The sequence below is a fragment of the Nerophis ophidion genome, linkage group LG28 (genome assembly GCF_033978795.1).
Source record: "Nerophis ophidion isolate RoL-2023_Sa linkage group LG28, RoL_Noph_v1.0, whole genome shotgun sequence".
In the NCBI taxonomy this organism is placed as follows: Eukaryota; Metazoa; Chordata; class Actinopteri; order Syngnathiformes; family Syngnathidae; genus Nerophis; species Nerophis ophidion.
The window spans coordinates 22,236,412-22,249,296 of record NC_084638.1 but is presented as its reverse complement, the minus strand read 5'-3'; the positions used below and the strand labels follow the sequence as shown (position 1 = coordinate 22,249,296).

The 12,885-nt window shown below is 39.6% G+C and overlaps 1 protein-coding gene across 1 annotated transcript in view; it reads right to left on the bottom strand.

Moving 5' to 3' along the window:
* The window catches only part of LOC133544887 (uncharacterized), a 69,290-nt gene that overhangs the window by 20,248 nt on the left and 36,157 nt on the right, over positions 1-12,885 (bottom strand). The window contains exon 2 of the mRNA XM_061890116.1: positions 11,969-12,168. Within this exon, the coding sequence (XP_061746100.1) occupies positions 11,969-12,158 (190 nt within the window). The 5' untranslated portion in view covers positions 12,159-12,168. The remainder of the gene's footprint in view (positions 1-11,968; positions 12,169-12,885) is intronic.

The following is a 12,885-nucleotide window of genomic DNA, read 5'->3' as shown; positions in this document are numbered from 1 at the left end:
TAATACAAAGAAAGTAAAATAATAATGAATGTTTCTCGGATGCATTTTTATTGATAACGATAACATGCCTATCGCGATATATATTAATATTTTTTTATCACCCAGCCCTAAAACCAACTCAAGAGCACATTTGATGGCAATGCATGTCCAAAACCTGTACGAAAGGGCTTCTCTCAAAATACAAAAAAACTCTGCATGCCATTTTTCTGTCCAAGGTAGTGAAGCAACCTTTATGGTTACAAATAACAAATCAAGAAGCTACAAATTCTGACAAGCATTTACTCATTGTCATCATTGCAAAAGAAAAAATCCATGGTTGTCATTTTTGTACACATCATTTCCATTCTCCTCGTTGAACACATCCGCTGGCAAAAACCAAACATGATGTGAGTCCGTCAAACTGGCGGCACTCTCTCTCTCTCCCTTTCTCCAATGGTGTGAATATTTTCCATATCATTGACAATGACACAAGCAGACAAAACATGCTGCCGTCGGGTCCGTTGAGGACGACAACATCTGTGGCCCCTCAGGCCACGATTGGTTCCTGCAGTGGTGTCTTCGAGAATGATCACATGTGGACGTTGAAGTGACGCTCACACTTGTTCACTCACACAACTTGTGTAAGATTTGAATAGCACATGCGACAATAGAGGGCTTCACGGTGGCAGAGGGGTTAGTGCGTCTGCCTCACAATACGAAGCTCCTGCAGTCCTGGGTTCAAATCCAGGCTCGGGATCTTTCTGTGTGGAGTTTGCATGTTCTCCCCGTGAATGCGTGGGTTCCCTCCGGGTACTCCGGCTTCCTCCCACTTCCAAAGACATGCACCTGGGGATAGGTTGATTGGCAACACTAAATTGGCCCTAGTGTGTGAATGTGAGTGTGAATGTTGTCTGTCTATCTGTGTTGGCCCTGCGATGAGGTGGCGACTTGTCCAGGGTGTACCCTGCCTTCCGCCCGATTGTAGCTGAGATAGGCGCCAGCGCCCCCCGCGACCCCGAAAGGGAATAAGCGGTAGAAAATGGATGGATGGATGGATGCGACAATAGATGTGGTAGATTTGTTGCCACCAGCACTCTTCCGGCAAATTTCACTTATGAGCCAAATATGGACAAAATCCTACAGCCAGAGATGGACACAGTCATACAGCCAGAAATAGACACAATCAAACAGCCAGAAATGGACAAATTCAAACAGCCAGAGATAGACACAACCCACAGCCGGAGAAGAACACAACCCACAGCCGGAGACGAATACACCCCACAGACAGAGAAAGACACAACCCATAGCCAGAGAAGGACACAACCCACAGCCAGAGATGGTCACAACCCACAGCCAAAGATTGACACAACCCACAGCCAGAGATCGACACAACTCACAGCCAGAGATCGACACAATCCTACAGTCACAGATCAACACAATCCTACAGTCACAGATTGACAGAATCCTACAGCCAAAGGTGGAAACAATCATAAGCCAGAGATGGAAACAATCCTACAGCCAGAGACGGACACAATCTTACAACCAGAGATGGGCACAATCCTACAGCCAGAGACTAACACAATCCTACAGCCAGAGACGAACACAATCATACAGCCAGAAATGGACACAATGAAACAGCCAGAGATCGACACAACCCACAGCCAGAGATTGACAAAATCATACAGCCACAGATCAACACAATCCTACAGCCAAATATGAACACAATCCTACAGCTAGATTTGGACACAATCCTGCAGCCAGAGATAGACACTATCCCACAGCCACAGATAGACACAATCCTGCAGCCTGAGATTAACACAATCCAACAGCCAGAGATGGACACAATCCTATAGTCAGAGATGGACATAATTATACAGCCAGAGATGGACACACTCCTACTGCCAGAGATCGACACAATCATACAGCCACAGATAGACACAATCCTGCAGTCAGAGACCGACACAATGCTGCCCTCCGAACAACGGAAGTGAGAGAGTTAGCCAAGGAGACAAAATCAGAAACAAACAGTTAAAAACTACCGGTTAGCAGCCAACCCAGCAAGTTAGCAAAATATCCCACACTCTCCTTTATGAAGTCAGTCTGTCAAGTAAATTCTGGTATCTCCCGTTTAATGAGACAGGAGATACGTGAATAAGCGGTAGAAAATGGATGGATGGATATTGATGATTACACACGTAGTCCACTCAGATGCCAAATTGTTAGCAATAAATAACACTGGTAGATCTTGCTATAAATGCTTTATGTGACGTGTGCAGGCTGAACAGCAGTCAGACCTCCGATGACTGCGCTCCATTTCGAGCCTCAAGGTCAAACTTATTCTTGAGAAGCAAACTGAGTTTCTGCATCACTAAACTGAGAGCTCTGCTGCCAGTAAAAGCCTCCAAAGTGGGGGGGGGGGGCAGCCCAAAAATAAATAATAAAAATAAATGTGCCGGGTTGGGGGGTGGGGGGGATACTGCAATATTCTGAAGATAGAAAACTGACCTTTTCTTTTAGGTTAATTGTACTCACATACTCAAAGGCTCTTGAAAGTCAAGTCAGCCATTTTCTGTCATGGCTGAGCACATAAATCCAACCATTCTGGAACATATAGCTGAGTCACCGGCATGGCAACAGCTGTTGTATGAGGCAGGCACCGAGCGGTTTGTTTAAAGGCCTACTGAAACCCACTACTACCGACCACGCAGTCTGATAGTGTATATATCAATGATGAAATATTAACATTGCAACACATGCCAATACGGCCGGTTTAGTAGACTAAATTCCATCCATCCATCCATTTTCTACCGCTTATTCCCTTTCGGGGTCGCGGGGGGCGCTGGCGCCTATCTCAGCTACAATCGGGCGGAAGGCAGGGTACACCCTGGACAAGTCGCCACCTCATCGCAGGGCCAACACAGATAGACAGACAACATTCACACTCACATTCACACACTAGGGCCAATTTAGTGTTGCCAATAGTAGACTAAATTACAATTTTAAATTTCCCGCGGAGTTTCCTGTTGAAAACGTCGCGGAATGATGACGCGTATGATGACGCGTGTTTGTGACGTTATTGGTTGGAGGGGACATATTAGCCCAGCACCACTTACGGCTAAAAGTCGTCTCTTTTCATCGCGCAATTTCACAGTATTTTGGACATCTGTGTTGCTGAATCTTTTGCAATTTGTTCAATTAATAATGGAGAAGTCAAAGTAGAAAGATGGAGGTGGGAAGCTTTACCCTTTAGCCACACAAACACATGGTGTTTTCTTGTTTAAAATTCCCGGAGGTGAAGCTTTACTATGGATCAAAGCGGTCAAGCGAACATGATTCCCGACCACTTGTCAACCGGCAGGTTTCGGTGAGAAAATTGTGGTAAAAAGTCGCCTCTTACCGGAGATCAGCGGAGCTTCTGTCCTGCTGCAGCTTCGTAACTTCCCTCAGAGACTGGCGTCAACACACCCGTGGACACACCCCTCCGACTATCAGGTACTATTTAACTCACTAAACCACTAGCAACACAATAGAAAGATAAGGGATTTCGCAGAATTATCCTAGTAAATGTGTCTAAACACATCTGAATCACTCCCAATGCAATCACCTTTTTTTTTCTAGTCCTTCACTCTAAGTTTCCTCATCCATGAATCTTTCATCCTCGCTCAATTTAATGGGGAAATTGTCGCTTTCTCAGTCCGAATAGCTCTTTCTGCTGGAGGCTCACATTATAAACAATGTGAGGATGTGAGGAGCCCTCACACCGGTGACGTCACGCGCACATCGTCTGCTACTTCCAGTACAGGCAAGGCTTTTTTATTAGCGACCAAAATTTTGAGAACTTTATCGTCAATGTTCTCTACTAAATCCTTTCAGCAAAAATATGGCAATATCGCAAAATGATCAAGTATGACACATAAAATGGACCTGCTATCCCCGTTTAAATAAGAAAATCTCATTTCAGTAGGCCTTTAAAGTACTGTGAAAATAAAAACATTTAACTATTATAATAGAACCAGAGTTAAATATCACATAAACCTAAACTTGAGCAAATGTACATCAACATATTACATGTTTGATCTTTATTACTTTATTCATGACACATTTTTTTTCCTCTAATCCAGGGATCCCTAAACTAAAGGTCCGGCACGCCAGCATCCACACACACATTATAAACACATAAAAATAATATATATAAATGTAATATATATATATATATATATATATATATATATAAATATATTACATAAATATATACATATACATACATACGTACACGTATACATATACAAATATGTATACATATATACATAGATTATATATACACACATATATACAAATATAATATGTATATATATACATATACACACACACACACACACATATATATATACACACACACATATATATATATACATACATATATACACACATATATATATACACACGTACATACATATATACACACATATATATATATACACACGTACATACATATATACACACACATACATATATACACCTACATACATATGTACACACACATCCATATATACACACATACACACATATACACACATATATATACACATACATACACTATATATATATATATATATACATATATATATATATATATATATATATACATATATATATATATATATATATATATATGTATATATATATATATATATACATACACTTGCAGTGTGTATATTGTTCATATTACATTTTGTTATGAAGGTTCATGTTACGACATTAGACATATAACTGCAGTTTGTATATTGTACTGTATATATTACATATTGTTATGAAGGTGTATGTTACGACATGTTTTTATATAATTGCTGTATGTATATTGTCCTGTACATATTTTTATTAATGTGTCTGTTATTACATTGTATATATACTTGCAGTGTGTATATTGTACTTAGTACATATTGTTATGAAGGTGTATGTTACTACATTATTCATATACTTGCAGTGTGTATATAAAACATATTAGATATTGTTATGAAGGTGTATGTTACTACATTATATATTAACTTGCAGTGTGTATATTGTACATGTGACATATTGTTATGAAGGTGTCTGTTACAACATTAGATACATACTTAAACTGTGTATTTTGCACATATTATATTTTGTTATGAAGATGTCTGTAACTACATTATATATATATTTACAATGTGTGGAGTTTGCATGTTACATGTTGCATGCTTGGGTTCCCACCAGGTACTCCGGCTCCCTCCCACCTCCAAAAACATGCACCTGGGGATAGGTTGATTGGCAACACTAAATTGGCCTTAGTGTGTGAATGTGAGTGTGAATGTTGTATCTGCGTTGGCCCTGCGATGAGGTAGCGACTTGTCCAGGGTGTACGCCACCTTCCGCCTGAATGCAGGTGAGATAGGCTCTAGCACCCACCGCAACCCCGAAAGGGACAAGCGGTAGAAAATGGATGGATGGATGTTATGAAGGTGTCTGTTACTACATTATATATAAACTTGCAGTTGTTTTAGGGGATTTGAATGCTACTACGGTGACTCCCTTTATCTTTTAAGCGTTTTTCTTATCTTCATCTTCCATCCATCCATTTTCTACTGCTGGTTCCTTTATCAACTTTAAAAATGAAAAAAAAAGGACATGTCTTCTTGTCTCTCAAAATGATTGTGAACAATAGGCAACATTCCAAAAAGTGCAGTTCTTCCTTAAAGGGAGAAAAAAGGCACCCACACACACCCACAGCGTGAATATACTGCAGTAAAGTGTTACCATGCATCAGCGAACATCGCTCCAACTCACCTTGAAAGAAACTGAAGCATCTGTAGCGACTTCACCGCCACTGACTTTTTTAACGACTCACTTCCAAGTCAATAACCGTGACGTGATATCATTCTGTATCAAAAGATGTTTGCAACGTGCGAGCAGCAAGTACGGTACATGCTGGCATGTACCGTACCTATCGTTAATAATGCTTAAGTAAGATGGGAACATGTGTTTTCTTTTTTTAATGCATTTTAAATAGTAAATAAATGACATCAAAATGGAGATTACGGGAGTTGCTCTCTCCTGCCTATGAAGCCCTTAAAGACACATCCAAACACCTCCATCAAGGTTTTATAGACATGATGTAAGTATATTTGTAATGTAGTAACATTTATAATAACATGTAATAATTTGATCATTTTAAGCATCTGGCGGCGCATTAATTTCAAATGTTTCCCTTCAGCAACAACACTGATTATTACTCGTTGCATTTTGAATATTCCTCTCCGAAAACCATCTGTAATTTCCGTGGATTCTACGTCACCGGTGTAATGTTATGAGCCGCCGGCTCAATGTGTCATGCATTCATGCATCTCTCACCTGCAAGTAGGCAAATGTGGCCATGGACTGACAGATTGGTCGACTTCCACATCCCCAGATGGTGAAAAAGACACAAAATGTAATTTGTTGCAGCAACTTTTTTAAACCTTCATGAGAAGTGTGATTGATTCTTCATCTAAACGTAAATGTGTGGACATCCTAACGGTCGGCATCCCAGCGGCAGTGGAAATATTACAGAAAGTGTTTGTTTTATTATGGTTAGTTTGTATGTTTAGTACCTAGCAATGCTGCTAATGCTATAGTGTCACAATAAAACTGCATGCATTATTCGGTTCACTGTTAGGGCTCAAAAATATAAGGTTCTGGATCATCATTTTCCCCAAAGTAATCGTTGTTGGCTGTCACAGAGTCTGCTTGATTAGCATTGTTGTTTATGGGGAAGAGGACTGTGGTTCCTCCTCTACGTCACCGATCACGTGTCCGGTTAGCTCATTATCTCTCAAAATGGCTTGGGAAGCTCCGTGAGATCTATACTATTTTGATCATATCTATTTATTTGGAAGTCTTTTTGTGTCATAAATCAGAGATATATGACAATAGATTCAATACAGAGGCAACTTATTTTTCCACTCTACTGCTACTTTAAGGCAGCATACCAGAGAGCTGAAGAAGAGAGCAATCAAAATTACATGCATCAAAATGTATATAAGATTTAACCAAACGGCAACACACGGTCCAGCAAGTGTTCCTTTAAAGCAGGGGTCGGCAACCCAAAATGTTGAAAGAGCCATATTGGACCAGAAATACAAAAAAATTACAAGCCATATTTAAGTGTTACTATGAAGGCAACACATGATGTGTTTATATTAGCTATATTAGCCTGCTAACAAATTACTACGTGTCGCAGGCTGAAGCAAATCTATGTTGACAGAAATGTTGAAATGTAATATTTATTCTACACATTTTTACAACATTGGAAAACATTCGTACAACGGACGCTTCTCAGAGGGTGAGATAACACCTGGAAATGACTGACTTAGATTAGCCAAAGGTATAGACGTGTGTGCTCAAGTTAAAGTAAACAACAGGCTGTCTTCTTTTAATGAATTTATTACAATCTTTGCAAGCTAGCTAACGTTTGCCGTAGTCTGGAACAAGATGGCACAAAAACAATGCAGATATGCAGCCAATCTTGCATACAGATAATGTGTCATGAGACATGCAAATATAAATCAAATTCACAGAGGACATAGGTAAAGGAAATTAAATGAGCTAAAATATTCCTACAAACGAGGCATGATGATGCATTAGTACATACAGCTAGCCTAAATATCATATTAGCATCGATTAGCTTGCAGTCATGCACTGACCAAATATGCCGGAATAGCACTCAACACTCAACAAAGCTCCCCTTTGTGCATTCACGCACAGTATAAAATGTTTGGTGGACAAAATGAGAAACAGAAGAAGTGGCATAAAACACGTCTTTCTGTGGCAGTGTCGGAGACAGTTGTACATGTAAACAAACTACGGTGAGTTCAAGGACAGCCGAAATTAGAAGAACAAAATGGCGCTCGCCACGCTCATCAGTGAAGCATGTTTAATGTAAAAAGTGGGCTTTCTGACAAGTAGAATTTCTTCATTCTTTTATTACATTACATTTTTATACATATTTGAAAAAGCTCCAGGGAGCCACTAGGGTGGCGCTAAAGATCCGACCCCCACTTTAAGGGATCCAGACTGGGTGAGATTAAAACAGTCAGTAAGGTCAATAAAAGACTAAGCTACTAAAATACTGTCATTTTCCTCATTATTTTTACCATGTAAGTATAAGGTATACGACTGCAAACAAACAATAATTTGCAAACTATACACATTTTTCCTTAGTTTCAAACTATTCAACAAAAGATTGGATACATTCACGAATAAAAATGAAACAGTTGTGGACAACCAGCATGGTTATTATGTCTGGTGTTCTGGGGCCATAAACGCTGAGTCAACACTAAATATATCTTTAGGCATACCCCAGGGATCAATACCGGGACCAAAATTGTTCAATTTCCAAGAAGTAGGGGACTTACTGTGAAATGAAAAAAATAGTGCTTTGGCCTGTTCTTTTTCGCACATAGTGGATGTGATGTGCCATATTGTAACTGTGTATATGTTCCAAATTAATCAAACCAGAACTACAACATTTGTCGCCGACTGTTGGACAACACCAGTTTGTGCGTGACGGGAGTGAAACATGTGTAATGACAATTCAAATAAACAGTTAGGGCTGGGCTACTTGATATATCGCGAGTTTGTCTCTGTGCACTATAGAAAATGACTATATCATGATATTCGAGTATACATTCTCACGCAGTTGCTTTTTCCTGCTGGCGTTACAATTCAGGCTTTTTTCACTCTTTCTTGTCTCTCCTTCTCACAGACAGCAAGCGCACCTTCCTACATACGTCACATATGTATACGCTCTCGTGGAGCAGCATGGGGAACGTTAGCTGTGGTGCGAGTGGTAATACAAGAGAAAGAAAGTACAAATCTGGTAACAAATGAAGGCAGAATTAATTCCCCAAAAAATAGCAGGGGGTCCATTGTCTGGCGGTGGTATGGCTTCAAGTGGGAATATGTCGAACAGACAACCGTAATTCGTCAAATGTGGGCCAAAAGCGTTGCTACAAAAAGTAGCATTACTGCTAATATGTAGCATCATTTGAAAAGTCACCTGCTAGAGATTGAAGAGCGATTACTCCGCATGTCAACATCTCCATTTGGTGCCACAGCAACAAAATGCCAAAGCAACCACTTCCACATAAACACCCTATGAAAAAAATAGTCAACAACATAAGGAGATAACGTCCGCAGTAGAAATGCGTGGTTTGCGGTCTCATCTGGTCTCATCCACGGAGTCCGCGGGTAAACCGCGGGTCGGGCGGTTGACATGACAAAAAAATAGATTTTAATTAGATTCGGGCAGGTGGAGGTTGAACCGCCCACAGACATTTTGATATATATGGTTCTGGGATCAGTATCCTTTACTATTCAAAGAGCCATTTACAACAAGTGGCTTAAAGCGAAGAAGTCAATAGGCAACGCTATTATTCTCTTGAATGACTGCCGGTAGTCACCCAGACATTAAATATCAGTGCCTACTACAAAGTCATTGACTTTGTCACCCTCTACAACATGTAAGATCTGCTTGTGTGTTACTTCCACAGCAATATGCACACAACTGCAAGGCTTACTGGGTGACACAGAGTACACCAATGGTTGTGATATAAACAATTTTAACACTCTTAGTAATATGTGCCACGCTTTGAAGCCACACCAATTAAGAACGACAAACACATTTCGGGAGAACATCCTCACAGTAACACAACATAAACGCAACACAACTAATACCCATAATCATTTGTATTCATGACACACCTGAATATATTTTACACCCCCGCGCCCCCAACCCCGCCCACCTTACCGACGCACGGAGGGGGGAGGTGGCGGGGGTTGGGGTGTATAAAATAGTCAGGAAGTGTCATGAATACAAAGGATTATGGGTATTTGTTGTGTTGCGTTTATGTTGTGTTACTGTGAGGATATTCTCCCGAAATGTGTTTGTCAATCTTGTATTGTGTGGCTTCATAGCGTGGCGCATATTAGTAAGTGTTAAAGTTGTTTATATCACAACCATCAGTGTACTCTGTATCACCCAGTATGCCTTTCAATCTCATACATGTGATTGCAGAAGCTGCACTAAACATATTGCTGGACCAGCAACCGATTCATACATGTTGTTGAAGGTGTCAAAGTCAATGGTTTCACAGCACGCCCGTATCCTTGTCATCAGGATGAACACTTGTGCATAGTTGCGAGAACGTCAATGGCTCCAACTGACTACATTTCTCTATGAAACAGTTGAAATAGCTCTATGAGTGGTAAAGGAGCCCAACCTCTGATGTAATTCAGCGGGCGGGTACGGTCCCGACAAAATGTTAGTTCGGGTGAATGACGATTTTGGGGATGCGGATAATATAATCGCCTATCCGCGCATCTCTACTCTGCAGTAACCTACCACATAGCGATTTGATTTCCTATAATGCGGCTAATATTTTTTGACAGTTATTGAAATATCTTGTGTGACATCATGCACAAAAGTGCCCTTTATTTGTTTTAAACTATTGTTATGGCGTTCTGTACAAAAAGTGCACTTTAGTGTTGTTTTGATATGTCATCTTAGTGACATCATGCACAAAAGTGCACTAATAGCTTGTTTTAAAATGTCTCTGACAATCTTGCACTTTCTGTTTTGAAATGACATGAATGTTTGTGCCACTGCTTAATAACTTTTTAATTAATACAGTTTTGGTCAATTGACTTACTTGTGATGTCCCTCTCTTTAAAATGAGCATATATTAATGCGGTATGAACAAGAATGTTTTAATGTAGACACAGAATCATCATACTGCTGTGTGATTAAATGCATCAAGTGTTAAATCAAGGCTAAGGCAAAATATCAAGATATATATCGTGTATCGTGATATCACCTAAAAATATCGAGATATTAAAAAAAAAGGCCATATCGCCCAGCCCTATATACAGTGATGATTTTCGGGGCAACAGATCAAAACCATCTTCACAAACATGACATGTATCAGATACTTTATATATCATCAACCTGCCGGGGACTGCAGTTGGAAATGAGCCCACGGCTACAATTTGGCACATTTAAATTTATAATAAATTCCGGACAATTAGTGGTTAATTTTTTCCTACGCTTTAAAGATTTAAGGATTTTTCTTCACTAGCAGCCATGATGTAAATAGTTGATTTAATAAAAAAAACATGCAAACAACAATAAAAACTTGCAAACAACAATAAAATGGGGAGTTATTTTTTGTGCCATGGCGCCATCTTTTGGACGAGTTTGCTTACTCCAGGTGCTGCAGTGTCCTTTCGTTTCGAGCTTTCAACCAGAATGGATGTGCCGTTTTGTCTTCTGGCCGTCTATACCATTTCTACTTGGATGGATTCATGACTCCAAGCAACGTTGTTTTGCAATATAACTAAAACAATTCTTACTCACTAAACCGACCCATATGTAATGTATGTCGAAGTGTTTTCATGCATATTTGTACGTGCTATGGTAATGCAATGAAACTAGAGTCATAACCATTAGTTAATATGCTAACATGTTTACGAGTGTCTCTGTTAGTATTTTTAACTTACAACGGCATTGTTTTAGTTTTGCAAATTCACCAAAACGTCACCGTAGAGTTATTGAGTCTGTTTAGCTGATTGGAGCGCCAGCTTCCGCAGGTAGTGGGTCCATGTCGATGACTTCTGTTTTGTTTAATCAGCCGTTTTACTGCCGTGTTACAGGCACAGTTAAAGTATGCAAAAAAACATCTACAGAATATTGATGTCTAAATAACTCATTTCACAACGTATATATCTGCGGCTTATAGTCCGGTGCGGCTTATATATGAAAAAATATTTGTTTTCCCTTAAGTTTTGCGGCTTATATACCGGTGCGCTCTACAGTCTGGAAAATACAGTACATATTTATTCATGAGCTGTGTTCCATTTAACAAATAAATAAATTAAATAAATGTAATCAAATTTCTTCTTCAAGTCGTATAAATTTACGTTCCTAGCCACTCACCACTTTTGTTGTCCTTTCCGTCTAAGAGAGGTCGGTAGTCACTTTTGGACATTTTCTCTCCCACCTTGTCGTCATAGCTCTCCTTCTCCAATGCGCTCATAAAGTCCCTCTTCAATAAAGCATCGGCAGGAGCTCCACCTGGTACAGCACCTCCACTGCCACCCAGAGCATCTGTCAGCCTCAAGTCCATGGTTGTCTACCTGGGGAAACAAAAGGGAGACAGAATAGGACTCAGAATAAGACTGGTGTCACCTTCCTCGTCAAACCACTACATAGTCTGTCCGACTCTCACACACCACGTTCTCCATAGAAAATGAAAGAGGTCCACACTCACTCTAGTTAGGGGTGTCAAACTGGTTTCCCCTTTGGAGTTACGGCTACTCTCAGAGGCCCATTGTAACAGTGAGGAATTAATGAACATAAATATAAACAAGGTTTACTTCATCATAATATTATACCATTTCCAATGCTTTGATCTATATCAGGGCTGGGCAATTATTTTACTCGGGGGGCCAGATTTAGATAAAAAAAAGTGTGTCTGGGGGCCGGTATATCTAATTTTAAGAACACTAATAAAAAACCTCGCAATAATGATTAAAAAGCTAAAACGATATGACAGACTGCCTTAAAAAACAGAATGGAATTTGAAATTTTCTTGACTGAATGAGACACCCAAACTGTACGTCAAAATAAAGAATGTGGGATTTACAATATTAACTATGAATGATAAAACACTGATTATTGACAACATATTTTACAATCAACCGAAACACAACCAAAATGCAACAAACATAGTGAAAAAAAAACCAACTACAATCTGAGATATCTCATAGTGACCATAATTAGTTATTAGATGACCATAGTAACTAATTAGATGACCATAGTAACTAGTATATGATGCAGATTCCAAGCGTTCA